General features: G+C 39.5%; 2 protein-coding genes across 2 annotated transcripts; one reads left to right on the top strand and one right to left on the bottom strand.

Annotated features, from left to right (window-relative positions):
- The first annotated feature begins 240 nt into the window (after nucleotides 1-240).
- LOC117305487 (ropporin-1-like protein) lies at nucleotides 241-6,264 on the top strand. Its single transcript, XM_033790371.1, has 6 exons — nucleotides 241-373; nucleotides 1,182-1,329; nucleotides 2,132-2,255; nucleotides 2,959-3,120; nucleotides 4,628-4,803; nucleotides 5,651-6,264. The coding sequence occupies exons 2-6, from the start codon at nucleotides 1,190-1,192 to the stop codon at nucleotides 5,718-5,720; spliced, it is 672 nt and encodes a 223-aa protein (XP_033646262.1). The 5' UTR covers nucleotides 241-373; nucleotides 1,182-1,189; the 3' UTR covers nucleotides 5,721-6,264.
- Nucleotides 6,265-13,810: 7,546 nt separating this feature from the next.
- On the bottom strand, nucleotides 13,811-25,604 carry LOC117305488 (synembryn-A-like). Its single transcript, XM_033790372.1, has 15 exons — nucleotides 25,521-25,604; nucleotides 24,575-24,828; nucleotides 23,795-23,842; nucleotides 22,896-23,091; nucleotides 22,295-22,364; nucleotides 21,609-21,690; nucleotides 21,203-21,255; nucleotides 20,100-20,412; nucleotides 19,401-19,498; nucleotides 18,253-18,418; nucleotides 16,966-17,076; nucleotides 16,661-16,811; nucleotides 15,883-16,030; nucleotides 15,102-15,221; nucleotides 13,811-14,254 (listed from the first exon to the last, which is right to left on the bottom strand). The coding sequence occupies exons 2-15, from the start codon at nucleotides 24,662-24,664 to the stop codon at nucleotides 14,125-14,127; spliced, it is 1,776 nt and encodes a 591-aa protein (XP_033646263.1). The 5' UTR covers nucleotides 24,665-24,828; nucleotides 25,521-25,604; the 3' UTR covers nucleotides 13,811-14,124.
- Nucleotides 25,605-25,633: the final 29 nt, after the last annotated feature.

Below are 25,633 nucleotides of genomic sequence, written 5' to 3'. Positions count from 1 at the left end.
TGAAATGCATTTTTGACAGTGCATATGGTGTTTTTGTATACCTATGTCGCACCCTGAATTCCATCACTATTATTGCTTAAATCACAAGTTAGAACAGAATAGGTGATCAATAATACCACCTGTAATTAAAAATTAACAATATATTTCCAGATTTCTTTGATTGGGATGGTAGTTTGACAAATCATGAAGTGTACGTATAAAATAAAAACGTGTGTCACTTGAGGTGAGCATGCGCACAGTTGCGCACGTAGGTTGCCCTTACCAACCATACCAAAGCAAAGTTGACTTGACCAAAGTTTCTGTCGATGTCCCAGAATAATCGGTGTAAAACGATTGCTAAAAATTGTTTAACTTGTAAATTTAGCTATTCAAGGTGAGTAAAACGAGTATGTTTAGTTACTGTCTGTGTTTTAAAATGTATAACTTAGTGTAAAACGTAAAATTTAAGTGTTTATAAAATTATAATAATTGGGTTGGTGATATATCATACTCATACTACTACACTAGATCTAGATGATCTCTGTGCACCTGTGCACTGCATGATCTGTGTGGACTGTGTGTGATCTCTGTCATGTCTTTCCTTACTCTATGGTGAAACTGAACTACGCATTGTCTATCTTTGTGTGGGTTCAACAGCACCCTTGTCTCTCTCCTTGATATTTTGCTATTCACGATAAACCTTAATTTAATAAATTATAATGGGCCCCATTCAACCTGGTGGAAGTTGTTGAATGAATCACTCAAAAACAAGACTGAATTTGAAACTTCTTAAAAACCCAAATTCAAAAAGTGACGGTAAGAAAGTGACTCATTGATTAGGCCTACTTACTTTATCATTAAAAAGAGACAATGCCAAATGTCAGTGCCTTGCCCCGAGCATTCTTTTGTTTGTAAACTGCAGCAGCGTGGCAAATGAGTAAAATTCCAACTCTCGCAAGCGTTACAACATTGTACAGCAAGGTTTGCAAAGAATATTAAAGGGAAAAGTTTCTGTATGGCGCCACCAATTTTTCATTCGATATGATATAATGTTAGTATCTTATTTATCTCAATGAGATGTCCCTTTTTGTAAAAATTAGTGAAAAAGTGGTGGCTCCATATGGAAAGTTATCTCATTAACAACACGTTGTGCAGATGTGACTGTACAAAATGTTAAAACATTTTTCAATAAATAATTACAGGTGAGACAATGCCGGCCGTGGGAGATGACGTCCCGATGTACTGCTCCCAGCAGATTAACATCCCCCCTGATCTTCCAGACATTCTCAAGCAGTTCACAAAAGCAGCTATCCGAACACAACCCAATGATGTGTTACAGTGGTCCTCAGCGTAAGTATAATCACACCTAAACTGGGCCCAATTTCATAGAGCTGCTAAGCACAACAATTTCCTTAGCATGAAATTTCTTCCTTGATAAAAACATGATTACCAACCAAATTACCATTTGTGCATATTGCTTGTTTCTGGTATTCAGCTGTTGTTTGCTTAATACTGAAAAATCACTTGACAATTTGATTGGTAATCCTGGTTTTATCAAGGAAGAAATGTTATGCCAAGAAAATTTTTGTGCTTAGCAGCTCTATGAATTGGGCCATGGTCCAGTGGTTAGACTGTAGGAATTTCATGGCTCTGCTTACCGTTAGCAAAGAATCAACGCTTCGGAAGCAAGGAACTCTGCGCATTATGTCAAGCTTATTTCACGGGTTAGCAGGGAAATTCAGCTAGTTACTAGGCATTTTTTGCTGACAAAGCTAGCGAAGAAATGCGGCGCTTGCCATGTACGCGGAGAATGGTGATCGTCAGCGCAGAAAATGCGCCAGTTAGCAGAACCACGAAATTGGGGCCTGGACTGCTCCTCTGTCTTTATGCGCAAGGTTAAAGACAGGCACTGGTTTAACAGTAAAGCCTGTTTTGTTTTTGAAATTAGTTTTTTTTCTAATCAAATATGACATAACAGACAGAAACATTTCAAGGGATTTTTTCGACTCTCATCATTTGACCTTGTATGTTTGATGTAAATCTGTGATCTTAGATGAGTTTTTTTTTCTCGCTACAATTCTGTAATGTTCCTTCAAGAGATGGCGAAAAAAGAAGTAAAAATTGATTTCTGAATTTGTCGTTTTTTTTTCAGATACTTCCACGCTCTTGCCAAAGGTGAAACGCCTCCTGTAAAAGAGCGCTTAGAGATGCCCATAGCTACACAGAAGACGGACACCGGTCTAACGCCTGGTATCCTGTCAGTCCTCAATAGACAGGTATGCTTTGGACGACCATCTTCAATAATGTATATTTGGTTTGCGGTAACACCATGTGTGTATCTACTTGCCAGGTAGAGTTGTTCTTAGAGAACTGTCTTGCTTTATTCTACTGCCGCGGAGTAGATAATCGGAGGTTCGGGAGACTTCTCAGTTCTGAAAAGAACTGTCCTGCTTTTTAACTATTACCAGGGCGGATGGTATAGAAAATAGACTGGACTACTACTTAAGCTTATAGGATCGTAATTAACTGTACTGCCGCGGAGTCAGTTCTGAATTGGTCTCAACGTTTCGACTAGCTTGCTCTAGTCATTGTCAGGAGACGATGAACTAGAGTTTAATAAGATTATTAACTTCAATAAGTTTATTACCTTTATTGCACAAACATCAAAACACATTGTGGTATAAAATAAAAACCCCAACAGACACGCTGGCACACTCAATTCGATATCAGCCACTGGAAATACACTAGTATTATGTTCCTGCAAGAAAATAATATCATCTGCTCATCACATTTTTGTCCGCCAAACCCTACCTCAGAGGTACATTAACCTTTGTTTGCCAACGTTCGCCAGCGGTGGGGGCATACAGCTCAAGATTGTTGGCATTGTCATATTAGATTAGATTACATTCATTGTCCACATAAAAACAAATCAAAATTTTATTAACTTTTCAAAATTTTATTTTGTGTTTTTAATTTCAGTTGGGTCCCAAAAAGACATTGAAACTTTCCGAGTTGGAGCAGAAATGGAGAGACAACTGTCTCCCCAATGAGCGACTGTACAGTCTCATTCAACTGGGAAGCTTTGGAGATGACATCGAGTGGCGCAAGTTCTTTTCATTGGCATGTTCAGCATTGTCTGGGGTAAGTTCAGTTAAGATTATCTCTTCTCAGTCGTGACAACTGTGTTCTTCAATTCAATTCAATTCACATTTAGTTCCATACTGTCAAAATTTTAACGCAGAATTACAGAAAGCTTAAGCAATGTTATAGCGGACAGAGTAGTTTTAAAAAGGGTTTTTGCCAAAACATAGGATTCGAACTGCCTCTAGCTGCCGGGCAACCTCGGTAGTCTAGTTGGTAAGACACTGCTCTAGAATTGCAAGGGTCGTGGGTTTGAATCCCACCCGAGTAACAAGCCTGTGATACTTTTTTCACAGGACTCGGGGGAAGTACTGAGTATACAGTGCTAACACACATCGGTGTATGGGTAAAAACCAATTAATATAGCTGTAGATGAGCTTAAATGTTGTGTATACTACACAAAGCACTACGATTCATGAAAAGATGATCGTCACTGTCGTCATGGTGATTTGTGTTCACACACTACTTAGCAATTAAAGATTGATGGACAGATAAGATGAGATCGGCCCGAGGTCGTTACACTTGAATCCTTGAGCAAGACAATTAACTACAATTGCTTTGTCCTCTGGATGGAATATGAGGCCATTGGTCATGTATTGTTGTACCTATGTTTTGTAGCTTTTCCATTGAAAAAGATACATGTACTGTACATACCTTACGAAGAGTATTTTACGGAAGAGCTAATAGAGTGTTGGTGTTCTTCGCTGTAGACTCTGAAGAATGATGCAGTTTGTTAAAAACTGTGTTTCTGTTACCCAACAAGGTCAACACCAATTGTGTGGGAGATAACTATTTATTTTAACAAAAATGGTTGTCCTTAAGTGGTTGATAGTTACTACATGTACATGTATTTAATTGAGAAACCCATGTTCCAAGTGTTCAGCCTTGTATTAAAGGCACTGGACACTATTGGTTTTATTACTCAAACTAATGGTTAGCATAAAAACTAACTTGGTAACGAGCATTGGAGAGCTGTTGATAGTATAAAACATTGTGAGAAACCGCTCCCTCTGAAGTAACGTAGTTTTTGAGAAAGAAGTAAGTTCTCACTCGAATAATAAAAGACTTTTGGCCTGAAGCCTTTTATTAGTCATCTGAAAGTACACAAATATTTGCAACAAGGGGTGTTATTTTTTGCATTATTCAGAGCCACAGAGCATGCACTTCCTGCAGGCACGATTTATACACAGCCTAATGGAAGAAAATATAAAAATCTTATATTTTATGGAGATTGCACTGTCTAATTCTTATCAACTTTTGATATGATGAAAGGGGGGCACATCTCAAAACTCTAATTCTTGGATTTATGTGGAAATTATGACACAAAATGTCAGCTTTCCCATAGGACCTGTGTAGTATCTTGCCTGCCAGAATACCCAAAGAATGCACAAGGTCACAGTTTTTGTAAACAAAGTTCACATGGTCTATACACAAAGTGAGAGTACTGTTATTTTACAATCAGAGGTGTCCAATGCCCTTAACAGTAATTACATTATCCCTTCTTCAGAACATCACATCTGCCATGAAGGTCATCTGTGAGATCCTGACCCGTGACCCAGAGGGCGGGGCAGCTAGAATACCCTTTGACCTCTTCAAGGAACTGTACACCTACCTAGCACAGATCGATGGAGAGATCTCGGAAGAGCAGATAGAAAGTGTATTCACGTACCTACAGTACCATGTGTAAGTTTTATTAAGACCCTGGTCCCAAATGCATAAACCCTGTAAGCATAAAAAAATGTTAAGCACAGAAAAATCTTACTTTAATGGTTGGTTTTTGTAAATTTTGTAGATCATGTTTTTTTACGATGACTTGAATCCCTACTCACTGTGAATGAAGATGTATGTAATGAAGTTTACCTGTAGAAGTTTCAGCTTCATTAGTCGTCAAGTTTATGAGAAAAAAAAGTGGAAATCACAGGGCTATGTTTTCAGGAGAGTCGCGTAAATACCAGATTTCTGTTAAAGGATTTGTGGGTACTTATTGTAGGCAAGACACAAAACACAACGTCCATGGATTTACGTTAAAGGGAAGGTACATGTTTGGTAATGACTCAAAACACATATTAACTTAAAAACTGACTTGGTAACTAGCATTGGAGAGATGTTGATTGTGGCAAACGACTCCCTCTGAAGTAACACAGTTTTTGAGAAAGAGGTATTATTTTTTACTCAAATATTAAAAGACTTCAAGCTAGAAGTTGTTTATTCCTCCTGAAAGCACACAAATTCGTCCAACAAGGGTGTTTTTTTCTTTTATCATTTTCTCACAACTTTGATGACCAATTGAGCCCAAATTTTCACAGGCTTGTTATTTTATGCTTATGATGGGATTGTCTTTGTCAATTACCAAATGTGTGCAGTACCTTTAAACTTGAAGATAATGATGGTAGAAAGCTTCTCTTATAATATTACTTGCTAAGGTGACATAGTTACATGTACTGATGTAATACCAGAATTTGTGAATACGATGTACATGCTAAAACTAATTTGTTACTTAATATTCTCCTTTTGTTTCTTACTGATACAGAGACAAGCAAAGTGGTGTAGTGCAGCCAAGAAACTTCCTCAACCCGGACTGTCCAAAGCTTGGTCCTTAGATGCAACAAACAACAACAACAACAACAACAACAACAACAACAACAACAACAACAACAACAACAACAACCTCCAGCTGTACATACTGTTCCCATTGTTGAGTTTGTAAGAAAAATTGTTTACCAAGTACTGCATCAAACCACACCTTGTAAAGTTATTTTAAAATTAATGTTCTTTTCATATTTATCTCGGTTTTGTTGCAATTTGAAAAAAAAGTCACGTTATTGTAAAGTAACTATTAATTTGCTTTTAAGAGGTAATTTTTAGTCAAAACACACTTTATTTTATTTTGTAAAGTTTTTCCAATTTTTTTTCTTCATATTTATCTTGATACTGTTGCATTTTGAAACGAAAAAGAGTAAAGTTAATGGTAAGTAATTATTAATTTGCATTTACGGAGGTCATTCAGTGACAATTAAACAATGCACTTGATGCTCAAGCATTGATTTTGAATTTGGTAAAAAACTAAAAGTACACTCATCTACAAGACTAAGATCAATCTTCTTTTAGTGGTGGGTCGAATAAAATAGTTATCATCGTGTTAAACTTTGTAGAAAGTTCTTTTCACCTCTTGTCTTTTTAAATCTATTCAGAGGCCGATTTCACAAAGCAATAAATTCATCGAGAGACAAATTGTTAGTACTACTAACGTGATTTGTATTGTGACATAACACTTTACTTAGCAACTACGATTGATTTGCAGTTAAGATCAATCATAACTCTTTGTGAAATCGGCCCCTGGTCAAGTTAAAAATAAATTTAGTTACCAGCCCTGCGATCTTTTGGTATTTTACCCAAAATTTCAAGCCTAGACTACTGATTTGTTCACCTGGTAACTTCAGAGATGAAGTACGAGTATTGTATGATTTGTAAATGTTTAAATGACAAAACTTTAAATTATTGTTTGTTATTAATAAAGAAAAAGAACAATTTACTTAAATTTCGACCATAAAAAATTACTTGTTTGCCCCAGCAAATTTACAAACTTTTTTTCTGAAGAATTTTTTTGTCTTTTAAAGCAAAACATGAAACAGCGACAACTTTCAATGTTAAATTCTTAGTTAAGATTTCTTGTCCCATACATTTGTTTGAGAAAAATATTCTGTACTGCCGTTTTATGTTTGACTGTAACTTGTTTCCAGTGCCTTTAATACAAGGTTTAAGACAAGCAACATTGATTTCTCAATTTAATAGTAATCATCGTGACCACTTAAGGACAACCTTTTTTGTTAAATTAAACTCGATTGCTCATACACTGAAGGTTCCACTAATTGGTGTTGACGCTGTTGGTTAGAAGAAACACTGACTAATTGCATTGTTCTTCAAAGCATACAACGGTCCACACCGACATTCTCTTTAGCTCTTCGAGAATAATCTTCATAAGGTACGTATATTTGTTGAATGGATAAAATACTACTTACTTCAAAGGGCGCCTTTTCTCAATGTTTTAATTAACAGCTCCCCATTGCTCGTTACCAAGTAAGCTTATATGCTAACAATTATTTTGAGGAATTAACAAAAGTGTCCAGTGCCTTTAATACAAGGTTTAAGACAACGAACATTGATTTCTCAATTTAATAGTAATCGTGACCACTTAAGGACAACCTTTTTTGTTAAATTAAAATCGATTGCTCATACACTGAAGGTTCCACTAATTGGTGTTGACGCTGTTAGACGAAACACTGACTAATTGCATTGTTTTTCAAAGCATACAACGGTCCACACCGACAATCTCTTACGCTCTTCGAGAATAATCTTCATACGGTACGTATATTTGTTGAATGGATAAAATACAAAACAAGAGTCAAACACTTTAAATCTACAACTGAAGGCATTGGACATTATTATGTTAATTACTTAAAATAAATAATCAACAGCACAACCCGACGGTACAACTCGACGGCACAACCCGACGGTACAACCCGACGGTACAACTCGACGGCACAACCCGACGGCACAACCCGACGGCATAACACGACGGCACAACACGACGGTACAACTCGACGGCACAACCCGACGGTACAACTCGACGGCACAACTCGACGGCACAACTCGTCGGCAAAACTCGACGGCACAACTCGACGGCACAACTCGATGGCACAATTCGACGGCACAATTCGACGGCACAACCCGACTGCACAACTCGATGGCACAACTTGTCGGCACAACTCGCCGGCACAATTTGTCGGCAAAACTCGCCGGCACAACTCGCCGGCACAACTTGTCGGCACAACTTGACAGCATAACTCAACAAAACAATTTGGCACAACAACTCCATGGCACATATTATTGATGGCACAACTCAGCGGCACAATTCGACGGCACAATTCGTCGGCACAACTTGGCGGCACAACACATGTTGAAAGGGACTTATCAATTAAAAATAAAAATTTGTCTCATTTTTTTACCTATTCGTTTCAAAAATCCACAGAGGAACTCATGGCTCTCCTACAAGCAGTTATCATCTTCACGGTCGCCATTGTAGCCATCGCTTGGGCGACATTTAATTCTCAATGTAGCCCAAGTTTCACCACAACGAAACTACGAGCTCGAGAACCCCGTACATTTTATTCTGGGCCGATAATCGATCATGTTCTGCGTGGAAGAGCGTACCGCAACGCAACGCGCCATTCGCACGTGACATGTGCAACCTTCTGTCTGCAAGACGTAGGTTGTCGGTCGTTTAACTACTGCCCGGGTATCAAGCTCTGCGAGTTGAACTCCAAAGTGTTCGCCACAGACAAATCTGACCTGCAGCCATCCAGTGGATGTCTTTATTTTGACGAAGAATATCACAAAGGTAATGAAACGGACAGTACCAATAGGAGACTTTCCAACGCTAGGCGGCAGCAGACATACCGGGTAAATTTCCATTGTTTACGTAGTTCTGAACATGCGCATAATTCTGAGAACAATGGATTTACCCGGTAAGTCTGCTGCCCTCTATCGTCCCAGAAAGTCTCCCATTCTTAAGGTTTGTAGGCCCTATACTAGTTTACAACATGCGTGTTATGGGTGTGAATGTAATTCAGAAGCCTTCTTTTTACTTTTTCAGTACGGTTTGTCTCCAGATTTCTGTTCTCCACAACTTTCAAAATTGAATGGACACACTTTCCCTAAACCTTTTGCCGAACACATATTTTGCCCACAGTTGCAAACTAAATTCACACAACTTAATCTGACAAATTAGTTTCAAATTAACAGTTCTGTTTGTGTTTTACAGCAGAGTGTGTTGCAGTCACGAGATATGTTTCAGAAAGTCTCAACTTCAAGTATTATCCAATTAAATCTAGTGACACATTCAGAATCGACTTTGCCATTAAAGGAAAACAGTTTGCATTGATGTCTCTTTCTGAGTCAGTCAACGAGGATAATTTCCATCTGATAAGTGAGTATTATACACATTTCTCAAATTGGTTTTATTCTCGGTAAGTCCAAACCAGGAAGTGTCGCATTGTCTCATGTCACAAAAAACACCCAAAGGCTCTCTGTCCGGACACTTTGGCAACAACCTTCTGCCAAACTCGTCTGCCAAGACATTACGACATCACAACAACAACCATTGTTAAATTGAATGGCTTAAGGTTAGTGTTAACGTAGTCTTGGTTTCAAGACCTTCGCACAGGTCTGATTCCCAGCCTCGCTACCAGCAACGTCTTGGACCAAGACTAGTGTTAACATTTTGAATTGGTTGCCATGCGAAGTATTTCTCATTTTCGGTGTGATTTCTAGGATTTAGTTGATCCCAGCATTGGGGTAAACATTTTTGTCTGATTTTTGTTTGGTTAATTTATGATCTGTTTTTATATTGTTTTATCCCACAATCAGTTATTGGGGCATGGAGTAACAATGCAACAACTATCAGCTGTGGAAACTGCAAAGGCCACCCCATCTACAACTCGGTTCCTTCATATGGCATACTGAGCGAGTTTGAGTTCCGTCGTTTCTGGCTGAGCTACAACGTGGGTGACATACAGGTGGGCAAATGGGGAGAGATTTCCCCGATAATGGAATGGCGTGATAAACACCTCAATGTGACCGTCAATTACGTCGGCATTTCCTCGTTTCACCGGCCATTGTCCTGGATCATGTATGATTTTTGCAACGCATAAGATGTGTTACTCAAAACAGTGAGAATAATGAAGAAAAAAACCTTGATGCACAAATTAATTTGTGTGCTTTCAGATGTCTAATTATAAAAGTCTTATGTACAATGCCTTTTACCCAACAACCGTCAATACAAAATTAGTGGAACCTTCAGTGTAGGAGGTATCGATTTTAAATTGTGTGTAAGATGGTTACTATTGCATTGAGAAATCAATGCTCCTTGCGTATTCAACCATGTACTAAGTACTGATGGACACTGTTGGTAATTACTAAAAATGAATATTTGCATGAAGAGCTGTTGGTATTATAAAATTGTGAGAAACGGCACCCTTTAAATATAGTGTTTGAGAAAGGTAACTTCTCACTTAAATTAAAAGACTTCAGGTCTAAAACTTTTCAAATATGCATCTGAAAGCACACAAATTAATGTGCAACTAAGGGTGTTTTTCTTTCATTATTCTCTTGCAACTTCGACGTCCATTGAGTCAAAATTTTCACAGATTTGTTATTGTTTGTGTGTGCAAACACACCAAGTTAGAATACGGTCCTGGAACACTGGCCTTTACAAAATTGACTGGTCCCAGAGCGAGGTACAAATTGTTATTATTACAAACAGATGAAATACAATACTTAAAAAAAGTCAACTCGACCTATAACGTACACGAGCGGTAACCTGAATGCGCACGGGTTTAGCTAAACGTAAACCCGCAATGCACCAGACTGGTTTTAAAAGACAACGAACACGTGGCCGAAAGCAACGGGTTTACACAATTAAATTTAACACACTGAAGTTCTGTAACACGGGCAATTTCTTCAGCAATAAAACATGGAAACATGGAAAGGTTACTTACTTTTCAAATCCACAAACTGAACACCAATTTGCTGCTTTCACTTTCTAGCAAAACTTTGAGGTCGATTAGAGCGCGGTCTTTGAAAAAACGCCAGTAGGAAACGTGGCTCAAAATGTCAACACTTGAGGGCGCATTTCTATTACGCAGTGTCTAGACTGCAAACCAACACGAGATCCTTTAGATTCTCAGGCCGTGTCCGAAACGACGACTTCGCCTACAGCTACGTCTAGATCAGCGCGTCTACCAGTGTTGAAGAATAGGCAGACGCGCGCGATCTAGCCGTAGCTGTAGCCGAAGTCGCCGTTTCGGACACGGCCTTACATTGGTACGACAGGCATTGTTTTTTTTTATGTACGTCGGATTTGACTGTGAATCTCCACAAACATTAAAGCCTTGCGGATAGCGACAGGGACCTATTGGTCCCTGTCGCTATCCGCAAGTTTAGCCATGGAGGTAGAAATAGTAGCTAAACGCCAATCCAGTGGCTGGCTGGGCCTATTGACCCCAGCGAGTGCGCTATTTTTAGCTGGTGACGTCATATGCAGGAGGTTTTTGCGCTTTTCAAAAGCATGCCTTTGGCTCATGATTCGCCAATAGTATTTGAAACAAATATAATTAGCTGTTGTAAACTGCTTAGCAACCAAAAGGACATACGATTGGATAAACGCAAAAAATAGATAATGGCCTGACGTTTCGACCCTAGCAGAGTCTTTCTCGAAGGTTAAAAATCAAAATCAATATTTTTTTAAATGTAGGCCCTACTGAAATCGGCAAACAGACAAAAACAAACCCATAATATTTTGACAGATTTTATATTTTAACTGACATTTACAGCAAGTTGGGATAATGAAATACACAAAACTTTAAACCATATTAATACAACAAAGATGACGGTTTGTATACATTTATTGTTCAACGGCCACATTACATTTTACATGTACATACATGTATTATATCTTACTTTTACAGATAAAAGAATAAATAAATAGTCACGAAAAAAGGGGGAAAAAGCTGCCGACATCAAGGTAAAATTTGTCACTCAGAACAACGGTCAGTCCCCATACAATTTCCAGTAAATTGTATGGTTGCACAACTGTCTTCGGAAGTAAACTGTGTATTTACTGTGTATGCATTCACTAAATAATAGAAAACTCACACTGGGTGCGTCCGATTAGCTCCCCTGGGTCGACCCCACGGCGCTCACACGGGTGAGTCCCTGACAAGAGACATTCACACTCGCCCTCAGCCCACTCCACAAGCAGGGCACTGTTGGCTGACTCAGGTGAGCCCCTGGAATGACGTCAAAGCTATTAGAACGTACCTGGGCCAGACCCAGGGAAGAAAAACGAACGCACCCATATATTGCAGGCTGCATTGTGCATCTAGCAGTCAACCTACTACAGTGGGTGATATTGAATGGTCAGACAATAGGAGGGTTGACTGTGTAATTTGTTGACATTCACAACGTGATATCACATTGTAAGATAGTATAGTTTTTCTATCATTAAAACACAGTGAGTGATATTGAATGGTCAGACAGTAGGAGGGTTGACTGTTTACTGTGTGGATGCATTCACCACATTATATTGTATTGCAGGATGGCATCGTGCATTGATAGAGGAACCATACAGTAGGAGGGTTAACTGTGTACTGTGTAGATGCATTTGCCTCATGATATCATACTGCAGGCTGGTTTACAGTGTAGTGCATCAATAACATTGATTTGTCAGACAGTAGGAGGGTTAACTGTTTACTGTGTAGATGCATTTGCCTCACGATATCATACTGCAGGCTGGTACACAGTGTAGTGCATCAATAATATTGATTGGTCAGACAGTAGGAGGGTTAACTGTGTACTGTGTAGATGCATTTGCCTCACGATATCATACTGTAGGCTGGTATACAGTGTAGTGCATCACTAATATTGATTGGTCAGACAGTAGGAGGGTTAACTGTGTAATGTGTAGATGCATTTGCCTCATGATATCATACTGCAGGCTGGTATACAGTGTAGTGCATCAATAATATTGATTGGTCAGACAATAAGAGGGTTAACTGTGTACTGTGTAGATGCATTTGCCTCATGATATCATAATGCAGACTGGTATACAGTGTAGTGCATCAATAATATTGATTGGTCAGACAGTAGGAGGGTTAACTGTGCACTGCGTATGCATTCACCACATGACATTACATTGCAGGCTAGCATAGTTTATCTCTAATAAACCAGAGGATGCTCATATTTGGTCAGACGGTAGGATGGTTAACTGTGTACTGTGTAGATGCATAAAACACATGACATGTTGCAAAATACCATTCAAAACCAGTGTATTGTAGTGAATGGTCAGACAGTAGGAGGGTTGACTATGTACTGTCCAGATGCATCCAAGACATGTCATGACTTGCAAAATATCTTTCACAAATAATCGATGGTATTGAATGGAATAGACAGTAGGAACGGTAATGAGTTGAACGTCTTATAAAAGACATAGCTGATAATTAAAAAATAAACGATGAACTACAAAGCTTCAAACATCACTTACATGTAGTACAATGAATTATCTTTTTTTCTCAAGTGCAAAAAATATTGCATAAACTTTACAAACTGTACTGATTATAGCATGTGTGATGTGTACATGATTTTGGTTATGCATTTCCCAAGCATTCAACAAGTGCTTTTACATGTACAATTGATTGCAATCAATAAAAATAATGTAACTGAATAATATCTTACATGTATCTGAATGCTTTCTGTTTGAAAAGTGGGCAAGAAAGTTGTTTCCCTAGCACTCAGTGTTAATTTTCATGATCACAAAAACACATGACGGGGTACTCCATGGCGAAACCTCACACAGGCAACAGACGCGGTTGCCTCCATGCCCCTGGTCATTGCCTTGGTGCCCTTGAAATGCTCCAGTAGGGTTTTTATTAGCATTTAGCGGGTAGTGGTTGGTACCCGCCGGGTACCAACCACATTTCTGGCCATAGCTGAGGTCTTGAAATTCAAGCGTCTGAAAGCACACAACTTGTGCGACAAGGATATTTTTTTTCCACTATTCTCTTGCAACTTCGACGACCAATTTGAGTTAAAATTTTCACAGGTTTGTTATTTTATGCATATGTTCGGATACACCAAGTGAGAAGACTGGTCTTTGACAATTACCAAAGGTGTCCAGTGTCTTTAACAACATTCCTGTTATAAAGAGGTAACTAATTGACCAGTCCCAGTGACCTTGTTATACCAAGGGTCTAAGGGCAGTCAACCCTAGTAAAACAGAGCACTGTTATCAAGAGATTCTGCTTGTAAAGGGTACATTGTGTTTCTTTGTTTTACTATCCTCTTATAACAACATTCCTGTTATAAAGAGGTATTAATTTGGCCAGTCCCAGCGATATTGATATAACAAGAGTCGACTGCATTATTTATTAATCCTTTCGGAGTGCTCCTTTAAGCAATAGCGTCATCATCATCTGAAGCTTCTTCTCTCAAGGGTTGCATCGCTGCCTTCTGAACGATGTCCATCATCGGAATGAGTTTGCCGTCATCGGACACTGACATTGGTTGAATCACGCCTTCTCTGCTCCGGGAGAGAAAGAAAAGTCAAAAATATGAGTTTGGATTATGAGGATTGTTATTTAGAATAAAAATCAATGTACATGTTTCATTTTAGTTATGTTCACTCCTAAACTAGGAGATTCAACAGACTAGTCAGTGGTCCTGAAAATCTTTTGGGTCTCTTAACCTCGGCTTGGACTCTGTTTCGATGTTCGAACCACCACCACCACACTAATTACATTCTGCTCAAAAAGTGTATTGGTCTGAAGCCCGTTTATACTCGATGCTTTTCCACTGCAAACGCAGCCCGCATCAGGGTTTGTGAATGGCCCTAGTATTCAGTCTCACACTTGGGCCTTGGAAATCAGAGTATGGCCCTGTCCGAATTCAAGGCTATGGCTGCAGCAAGACTTTTATTCATCAACAGTCAGGGCCGTAGCTGCAGCAGCGAATTCAGATTCAAATTATGGCCTACTGGCAAATGACTGGTACTAGATATTACCTTGTGATTCTGTGGATCATAATAGCAAGATACGACCTTTGACCTTCTAGTCTGGTTCCCAGACTACTAGAGGTTATGTATGTTACCTTCTTAATCTGTGGATCATATTACCAAGATATGACCTATGACCTGCAGGTCTGGGTCCCAAACTACTAGATGTCATGTACATATTATGTTACCTTGTAATTATGTGGATCATATTATCAAGCTATGACCTATGACCTTCTGGTCTGGGTCCCAGACTTCTAGATGTTATGTACGTATTATTTTACCTTGTGATTCTATGGATCCTTTAATAGCAAGGTATGACCTATGACCTCCTGGTCTGGGTCCCAGACTATTAGATGTTATGTATGTATTATATTACCTTGTAATTCTGTGGATCATATTAGCAAGCTCCACAGCGGCTACCTCCTTCTGCTCATCCGTCATCCCTTCCATTGGGTTGGGTCGTTCAGACTCGACACGGCCAGTGACTGGATTCACCCTTCATACAAACAAATTAAAGTTTAAAGGTAGGGTCATGGATTGGTACACACTCCAATAATCAATGTTGGCCATCTTCCTATTCTGTCAATATCTATGTCGAGGGTACCACCTGTATCTGCAGTATAGCCATACTGTGGCGTGTCATGTCCGAACGGTCTAGTTCACTGGACCAAAAGGCAACTTCTTATTTCAAATATCAAGTAATAAACCACAATGGAAACAGACTTGGTAAATAATAAAAAAAAAAAAAAAAAAATCTGTTTCTTTTTGATCATGGTTTCCTGGGCCCAATTTCATTCAGCTGCTTAAGCAGAAAATATTGCTTAACAATCTTCTACTAAGCAAAACTTAGCAGGATACCAGTCACAAATTGTACTTGTGACATGGTAGTTTGGCTGTTAACCTTATTCTGGTAAGCATGATTTTATTGTGCTTAGATACTGTTTGTGTTTAAGCAACTTTTTGAAATTGGGCCCAGGGGTCGATTTCACAAAGAGTTAGGACTAGTCCTAACTTAGGACTAGTCCTAGGAGATATCAAAAAGGTATGGCTAGTCCTACATATGTAAGTTAGGACGAGTAACTCGTCCTAAGTCGAGATAAGACTTGTCCTAACTCTTTGTGAAATCCACCCCAGGTGACTTTGTGGTTGACACTTACTCATTTCTGACGTCCTTATATTCTTCTGTATCGCTATCCTCTTCATCGGGGCTGTAGTCCGTGTTGCCATGACCACCAGCCAGCAGACCACGCCTTGCCAACATCCCTGCCGCGTTACCATAACCCGTGTACTTGATGAGCTTCGTCACTGCAATTGAACAAAGGAGATTGTCCAGTCATTCTTACTTAAGTCAGAAAGGATTCCAGTGACATCATGTAAAAATCTGTTTTGTGGTTAGAAGTGGCTACTGGGAAGAGCTGTTTTTTTCTGCTTGACGTTTGGATCAGTGGCTCTGACCATCTTCTGGAGTTTTACTCTTCTCGCAACAATGGTTACGATAGCAGGGCTACTTGTTCATTTACATCATCATAAAATGTGAACATGCCGTAATTGTGCATTGCACTGATCGCAGTTTCAAGGCCGAGTGGTCTAGTTCATTGGACTCAACTTATAGACGAGTTGAATACTCGAGTGTGGGTTCAAATCCTGGTCGTGCACTTGTGTCCTTCAGCAAGGCACTTAACCATAATTGCTTCTCTTAACCCAGGTGCAAAACAAGAACCTAAAGAGGGCTGATACACTGACTATTGTGTTGGATTGATCCTTTTGCTAATTTAAGAAGCCAGGGGTTGAGAAAGGTCAGGGAATGGTCTAAATAAAGCCTGATGACTCAAAGGGATAATAATGCTGTGTGGCACCAATTGAAAGTTTACCAAATTTAAATGGTAGTTACAAAAAGTCGTCAATCGCAGCCAGATAAACAATAATTGTTTTTACCTGACTCTTTGCACAGTATGAAGAGGAAATCTGCGACAACTTCTTTTATATCGGTGGAGTGGTTGGTCATGAGTCGAACCAACTTATTACGGATTCTGCATCCTTCCTCTGGCAAGTGGCAGGCTTCGTCTTTCTTAAGAGGCGGCAGGACCTGTTACATAAAGAATTTAAAACTGCTATTACATAAGTAATAAATATAGTGGCTTCTATATAGGACGAAACCGGTGTGTAGAATACAGAGGTTTTGGCTAAAGGGAGTTTCACGTAATGAGAAATGCGAAATTTGGCGTTAGATTAATACTTACCGTGTCTTTTAACAATCTGCGTATGTGCGTGCTTCGCCTGCACAAGACACAGAGAGCGCTCAAAACAGGGTTAAGCTGCTCGACGACACGTAACTTCTTAGCGGCTGCAGCCTGAAAAAAAAAAAAATAAATAATGAATGTGCTTGTCATTTTAGTGACATGCACATTGCAGGTATGCAGAGCTATGTTAAGATAAATGAGTACTATTTATTAAGCACCTTGTATTGGTTTAAAATGGGATGTGGTCATACCTTCTATTAAAGACACTGGACACTATTGGTAATTGTCAAAGACCAGTCTTCTCACTTGGTGTATCTCAACATATGCATATAATAACACACCTGTGAAAATTTGAGCTCAATCACACGAAGTTGTGTGCTTTCAGATCTTGATTTTGAGACCTCAAAATCTAATTCTGAGTTCTCAAAATCAAATTCATGAAAAATTTATTCTTTCTCAAAAACTACGTTACTTTAGAGGGAGCCGTTTCTCACACTGTTTTATACTATCAACAGCTCCCCATTACTCATTACCAAGTAAGGTTTTATGCTAACAATTATTTTGAGTAATTACCAATAGTGTCCACTGCCTTTAAAGGAACGTTACAGAATTGGTAAGAAACAAAAATTGTGAAGATCACACATTTACATAAAACTTACACGGTCTAATGATGATGATAGTTGAAAACATCCCTTGAAATATTTCTGTCTTAAATGTCATATTTGATGAGAAATAACTAATCTAACTTTCACTTTTTGGATTTTATCGCTCAGTGAACGTTTTATTCATTTTTATTTTGGCATCGATGCAATGCAAAATTTGTAATCGTTTTTTTCACTATTCTCTCGTGACCCAGATGGCCGATCGATCTCAAACTTCTACAGGTTTATCAGTTTATGTCTATGATGGATTACATAAAGTGCTTACACTTCCAGCAACTGTTTTGTTAGCAAAAACCAATTCCGTAATGTTCCTTTAACGATAAGTGTTTTGGGTTCCTTACAACACGCGGAACCTAGAGGAACCATTCCATCCAAAGGTACAAACTCTTCCTAACTAAGGATTAATCTTAGGACTTAGTACGAGTTAAGTTCCGTATCCAAAGACAATAGGACGCATTAAACCCATCCTAAGTTAGGATGAGTTACTCACCCTTAATCAAGTTAGCGTTTCGCGAAATCAGCTGCAGGGCATTTATTCATTAAAACTCATCATAAAATAAACTTTAGGGTTTTGAGAAACCGAGACCTCAGATGGCAAAATTTGTCTGACAAAAAGGAAACTCACCCTGTCAACTCGCATCTCTAAGAACCTCATGATGCTTGAGACTGCTTCCATGTTGCGCCCACGGTACACTAACCCGGCCCTGGCAATGCTTCCAAAGCCGGGTTCAGGGGTCAGCTCTTCGACGCAGGACAACGGGAGGGCACAGGTCAAGAGATTAATAGTCTGGCTGGAGGGGGAAACAACCAATAATAAAGTGAAGGATAAAGCATGGGTAACAAACAAGCTTACAACAGTCCAATTTCGGGCCATTCTCATTTTGAAAAAGTACAGAGAAGAGCTTCCAAGTTGGTGCCACAGTTAAAAAGCCTCCCCTACACAGAAAGACTTCAAGCACTGAACTTATACACAATAGCACAAAGACGACTAAGAGGTGCCCTGATTGAAACCTTTAAACTGGTCAAGGGCAAGAAAAAGTCATTAGCATAAATATTCTTCAAGATGGACAGGAATACCAGTACGAGGGGACATTCCTTTAAAGGCAGTGGACACTATTGGTAATTACTCAAAATAATTATTAGCGTAAAACCTTTCTTGGTAACGAGTAATGGGGAGAGGTTGATAGTATAAAACATTGTAAGAAACGGCTCCCTCTGAGGTGGAGTAGTTTTCGAGAAAGAAGTATTTTTCCACAAACTTGATTTCGAGACCTCAGATTTAGAATTTGAGGTCTCGAAATCAAGCATCTGAACGCACACAAATTCGTGTGACAAGGGTGTTTTTTCTTTCATTATTATCTCGCAACTTTGACGACCGATTGAGATCAAATTTTCACAGGTTTGTTATTTTATGCATATGTTGAGATACACCAACTGTGAAGGCTAGTCTTTGACAATTACCAATAGTGTCCACTGCCTTTAAACTGGTCAAGGGGCGAGAAAAAGTCAATAGCATAAATATTCTTCAAGATGGACAGAAATACCAGTACGAGGGGACATTCCTTTAAGCTGTATAAACCCACTCTTAACAAGAACGTTGGGAGTAGATGAAACTTCTTTTTCCAGCGAAGCATAAACGGTTGGAACAGTCTCCCACAACAAATAGTAAATGCCACAACAGTGTCAAAGTAAAAAAAAGAGCTTGAAGAAAACATGATAGGATGTGGGGTCTCATAAGTAAGAGTTGTTTTTAGGGAAATGTCTTCAGCTTACCTGTGGCATTCCTCTGTCTTAGCTAGAGATGTTGTTTCCGTCAGTAGCATCTTGTAGCAAGCTTGACCCAGACGCTTTAACACTCCAGATTCTTCTTCCTTTGTAACACACAATAAAAATACAGCATTGGTTACCAGGCCTTGCTCTTAAGCTTTTTTTTAAGTCGCCAACCGGACTAATAAATTCTGCTCATTGTCCACAAAGCTCTTAATGGCAAGGCTCCCCACTATATTTCTGAACTGCTTCAAGTTTACACTCCATCATGGAATTTTCAATCAAGTTCCATGCTTCTCCTCATTGAACTCTCTACACTTAATCTTCGATCTTGTCTTTGTACCACAAAATTCAAATCTCTTTTCAAAACTTATCTCATGTCACAGGTTTTCAAGGACTAATTTTGTTGTTTCTGTTTTTCTTCGTTTTGTTTTTGATTTTACTGCGCCTTGAACACCCAGCAGGGTGCGCATTACAAGAGCTATTATTATTATTATTATTATTATTATTATTACCCCCAGAAAGTTTAAGTAGCCCTGATTTTAACCTTATTATTGTCATTAAGTGAAGCTTTCTACCATCATTATCTTCAAAATCAGTAAGTTTAATGTAAATCTGTGGACATTATGTTTCATGTTAAAAAAAGTACCCAACTCCTCTAAGCAGCTCCATGAAACTGGGCCCTGGTTAACCATAAAACCTCACCTGTTCGATATCCTTGAGTTTACTGTGTATGACCGTATTGAATAACGCTTTGTACACCTCGCACGCAAGATTGGCCTCTTCTTCCGTGATCTTGATTGTGTCGGCCGTTGACACGGCATTCATCGCCGCTATCAACCCCTCCACTGCTGTTTCTTCTCCGCCCGTTGCTCCCCCTGTGGCTCCTAGGTCTGTTGTCCCGTTCGTAGAGGGTTCCGTTGGTGGGTGCTGTACGGGCGTGGCGTTGGCAAGGACGTCGCGCTCAAGGATTCCCGTAAGCAGCTCAATGCCGTTGTGATCATTTCTAACCTGTGACCTATTAGAAGGCAGAAAAAGATAGATTAGATGGGATGTTGTGGCCGAGTGGAAAAGAGCACCGACCTCAAGCTCTGCAGATTCTGTTTAGCAGAGTGTTGGTTCGAATCCCGGTCGTGACACTTGTGTCCTTAAGCAAGATACTTAACCAAAAGCTTCTCTCTACCCAGGGGTAAATGGGTACCTGTGACGGCAGACATGGTTCTTGTGGTTGGTAAGCTTAGTGTGCTACATACTTGGCGGCACAGGCTGTATACTCCCCAGGGAGCTGAGATGGTTTAAGGGAAGAAAAGGCCCAGTGATCAGGGGTAATAATGCTATTATTAAATGGCAGATTTTGGCAGAGTGCTTACAATCTTTAAATGTAGATGTAGGCCTATACAATAAAATTAACCAGTGAAAATCTCAATTCAAAAGGTGGTTCAGGTTGCATTTTTTAGATATTGCAGAAAATCCGCAGCAAAATATATCCATGCAGGAAGAATAATCTCCAATAGGACGACACAATCTTAGAAGCGATACTGAAGGAACACTTCTCAGATTCAAATATTGGGGCATATAAACATACTTCTTTTTACATGATTAACCACATAACTTTGAAGTTAGTAATTTCACATGTTAGCAGGGAATATTTGCTTGTGCGGGTAAGTACTCCATGTTATATGGCATTTTTCACTTGAACAGGTTGCGCAGAAATTTGGCGCTTGCACAGTGGAGAAAGGTGATCATAAGCGCAGAATTCGGGGGTTAAGCAGAGCTATGATGATGGGCCCTGATACAATGGAACCTACCTTGTGCTCGGACAGAGTGCCGTCATCAAAAACAGTAATCTCATATCAAAGAACTGGGAAAAGAAACGGAGGAAGCAAGGTCATTTGATCAGAGTCTGTCACATTTGCCTCTAGCATGTTTGAGATGCTGTATTATAACTGCTTCTCTTTACCCAGGGGTATAAAATCGGTAGAGATACGGAGTCTGAAATCGTGGACCTTCCAAACATGATGGTGGATAAACACCTCCGGTGTGACGTTGTGAATGGAATCTCGGTTGTGACCGCTAAATGATGATGATAAAATTGGTATCTGCTACGGTAGAGGTGGATATTGTGTTCGACAAAGCCTTTTTACTCGTTCAGAAATTACTAACCTGCCATGAAAAAAAAAATGAAATGCTTACAAAAAGGACTATGTTATTTACCTTTATTTCCATAGGTATTTGTGGATCTCTAGTGACGTATAACTTTACCCTGTCCATGACAAAACGAACGCAGTCACATTCTCTGTATCGAAAAAATAAAACATCGTCCTTTATATAAGTGTATGGAAGTGTTGTGGCCGAGCGGTTTAGAGCACCGAATTCAAACTCTGGTGTTTCCTGATCAGCAGAGTGTGGGTTTGAATCCCCAGCCGTGACACTTGTGTCCTTAAGCAAGACACTTAACCATTGCTTCGTCCTTCGGATGGCAACTTTTTGTAGCAAAAAGGGGTTATTCAATACGGTCTATTAGGTGATCCCCTGGCTGCCACTTCCTAGGTTGTATCGTAAACTTGGGTGTGATCCCCAGCCAGATAGAAGCTAGCAGTTGTATGGCTTCAAACTGGCAACCCCTAACAAAGATATTGACAAACAGGGAGACTGCCAACATAGGGCTGGATAGCATTGGTAGAGCGCCGGTAGGTTAACCCAGAGGTCGTTTATTCAAGTCCCGCTCCAGTGAATTTTTCTTTGTTCAAATCCGAACTGTTTGGGAAAATCGACCCCTCCACCCCTTAACCAACAATGAGTCCCTTTAACTCTTTGTATAGTGTGAAAAAGGAAAATTGGCAAAGAGGCTTTTCTCGTGAAGTGGAGTGAAAAAGGCTAGAAAGATTTCAGTTACTTACACACATATTTGTTGGACCGTCGTACTGTTGAACACTAAATTGCACAGGCACTTCTCCGCTTCTACGATAACTGTCAACATTGAATAGGAAACAGTGTTAACAAATAATTTGTGCAATCGGGTTCAGCATATGATTTTGCAAAAGGTTTAAAGGCACTGGACACGTTTGGTAGTTGGTGTATGCCAACGTAATGCATAAAATAACACACCTAAGAAGATTTGGGTTCAATTAGTCGTTCGAAAATGCAAATAATAGTGAAGGAAAAAAAACACCCTTGTTGTTGTCATACTTTGTGTGCTTTCAGATGCATAATAAAAGGCTTAACGTATTTTATTAGATATAAAAGCACGCAAATTAGTTATGGCACTGGACACGTTCGGTAATTGTCAAAGACCAAGTCTCACTTCCTTAGCGTATCCCATGCATAAAATTAAAAAATCTGTGAAAATTTGGACTCAATTGGTCATCGTAGTTGCAAGAGAATAATGAAGGAAAAAACACCCCTGTTGCATGCACCAAATTGTGTGCTTTCAAACGTTCTTTTTTATTTTGTCCATCCCCTGCTCATTAATAAGATAGGGGATAATGCGTGTGTTTCTACCTTGATCATTCTGATTGGCGTTGGGTTTTTCCTCCAGCCCAGCCAGCTTGAGTAAGAGGAGTATGCCTTCTTTCTGAGCTAGCTGATATAAATGGTGCTTCTCTCTACTCATGATCCTTAAGGCTTCTAGGCAGAGACAGTAACATTCTGTGTTGTAGGCAGCCTCCAGAGATTGCAGGACGTCTCCAATGAATTTCTAGACAGGAAAGTAAAAATAAATTACTGGATAAGCACTAAGGAAACATCTAGACGAAATAGAGACAGATGTGAGGATAAGTCTATTTAGTGCTGTTTTCCTGTTTTGTTCTGTAATCTTGTAACAGGCACATCCGCCACAAGCCTCGACTTTTAGGATGATGCCTCCATGTGATGTGAATGTGGAAATAAATGTTTTATTGATTGATTGAAGTCTTTTGCAGAAGGCTGCACTTTTGGGAACAGCAAGGATCCTGAGAAAAACCTGATAAAATAATAACATCTTAATACGCTTTAAATTTAGTGCCCTGCAGCACTAAATTTAAAACGCATTAAGACAGTATTGTGAAATGCGCTATACATGTATAAAAACTAGTTAATATGATTACTATTATCATTATTTCATTAGATTTTTCTCAGGATCCACAAAACACTAGGCGTAAATCGTCCTAACCTCCTTACGTCTATGGTTGCGAAACATAACTCACCCTAAATCCTACGATCAATCCTGTAAGTTCAGAAGAGTTTGGTTTAATGGACGGCTGATCATTGGGCAAATAACATTCCTTTTTTACTCTTTCTCAGCTCCCTGGGGAGTATACAACTTGGGCAACCGTAAAACTTGAATTCAGTTCTCTTAACCAGTTACTGAAAAGGTAGGGCAAACTCGGATGTTGCTCAAATTACTGAAATATGTGCTTTACCTTTTTAGTTTCACTTCCAAGTTCCGGAAAAGTAAAAGTCTGAGCGTTCTGAAAATGACAAAGCAGATTTAATTATCACACCATAAAACCACAGTGAATTATATTGAATGGTCCGTAGGAAGGTTAAATAACTAATCACATGTAAATAACTAATCACATGTAATGCATGCACCACATGATATCATAATGCAGGATGGAATACTTGCATCTGTCATTCATGTAACCACAACTGTGGATAATGTTGAATGTCAAACAGTAGAAGTTACACGCAGGCCACGGAAGCCTGGGCCTCATTTGCCCCTGGTCACGGAAGCCTTGGCCTCATTTGCCCTTGGTCACGGAAGCCTTGGCCTCATTTGCCCCTGGTCACGGAAGCCTGGGCCTCATTTGCCCCTGGTCACGGAAGCCTGGGCCTCATTTGCCCCTGGTCACGGAAGCCTTGGCCTCATTTGCCCTTGGTCACGGAAGCCTTGGCCTCATTTGCCCCTGGTCACGGAAGCCTGGGCCTCATTTGCCCCTGGTCACGGAAGCCTGGGCCTCATTTGCCCCTGGTCTTAGCCGTGGTGCTCTTAAAGAGTTTCCCATTGACTTTAAGATTTTCCAATGGAAATGCCCTTTGCAAAAAGAAAGTGGCCTTGCCCTTTCAACATCTTCAGAGGTGAAATTTCAGGCCTGTAACTGGGTTTTGTAGTGCATTATTCTTTGGTATCAGTGCCATGAAATTTGCCCCAGAAGTTGAGTCTGATCAATAAAGTTTTGAAATCCCCAACCTGGACTTACCTCTTTGTTAAATTCTTGCAGTTTATTGCAAATGTCAGCTTCATTTCTAGCATCGAATGCAGGAATCATTGAAACGATAAGCGCCTCCATTGCGTTCTGTCTTCCAATTCAAGTCGCATGAAAATTCACATGCACTAGAACTAGAGAGAAAACGCACTACGTCGAAGATACTTTTTGGTGTTACTGTGATTGAAGTTAAGGTTTTTTCCCTGAAGAACAACAGTTTGATGTAATTATCAGCTCTACCCAGATACCTGCATTTCAAGAACAAAATAAAGTGAAGAAATTAAAAATTTCATTAAGTCCGGAGGCTACCTCCATTGGAGGATGGAGGGCAACAACGGTTATCACTAGTTACAATAATTGTAGAAACCAGAGAGCCAGAGAGCATTATTAAATGTAAAAGTTACGTATTGCCTAACAATAACATGCAGGCTAATTAATAAATCATAAATGACATTTTCATTATTTTGATTTGTATGAGTATGACGACAGTTCAATTTACACTTTACGTATCTTTTCACAAGCTATGGGGTTATGGTGACATTAATTACAACAAAAGGTCATCGTCATCACTGTGCAGAACTTGTGTCCGTGTCACTGAGTGTCCGAGGATTCATTTACTGTCAGTGCATATTTATTCCTCCATGGTCAGTGTCAATGTCACTGTCAGTGTCATTCCCAAAACTCAGTCATGTCAGTTCTGAGTTTGTGAGCATGGTGAGTGTGTTGATTGATTGAGTTTTTCTTGAATTGATTTAGCCCCACTTGTTGTGTTGTGTGGCCAAGGAGGATTCAGCTATCCTTGGCCACACAAGTGGGGCTAGAATTGATTGAGCTAAAAAGCAAGTCGTTTCCAGCCCCAGATTGTTCTATTTCTTTAGAAAAGGTTCAGATAATCCTGCAACTACCCTGCAATTAAATATTTATTCTGAACATTACTTACGATTCTACAAACACAAATGCATTGTTCGTCTTTGGACTTCATCAATTTCGCTCCTCTCAACAAAAATGAGTCAAAACACTGCTGCTCCCCATCCCACTGCGGTGGTGCGGCAA

This window comes from Asterias rubens, chromosome 22, assembly GCF_902459465.1.
Source record: "Asterias rubens chromosome 22, eAstRub1.3, whole genome shotgun sequence".
Lineage (NCBI taxonomy): Eukaryota > Metazoa > Echinodermata > Asteroidea > Forcipulatida > Asteriidae > Asterias > Asterias rubens.
This window is presented reverse-complemented; position numbering and strand designations above follow the sequence as displayed.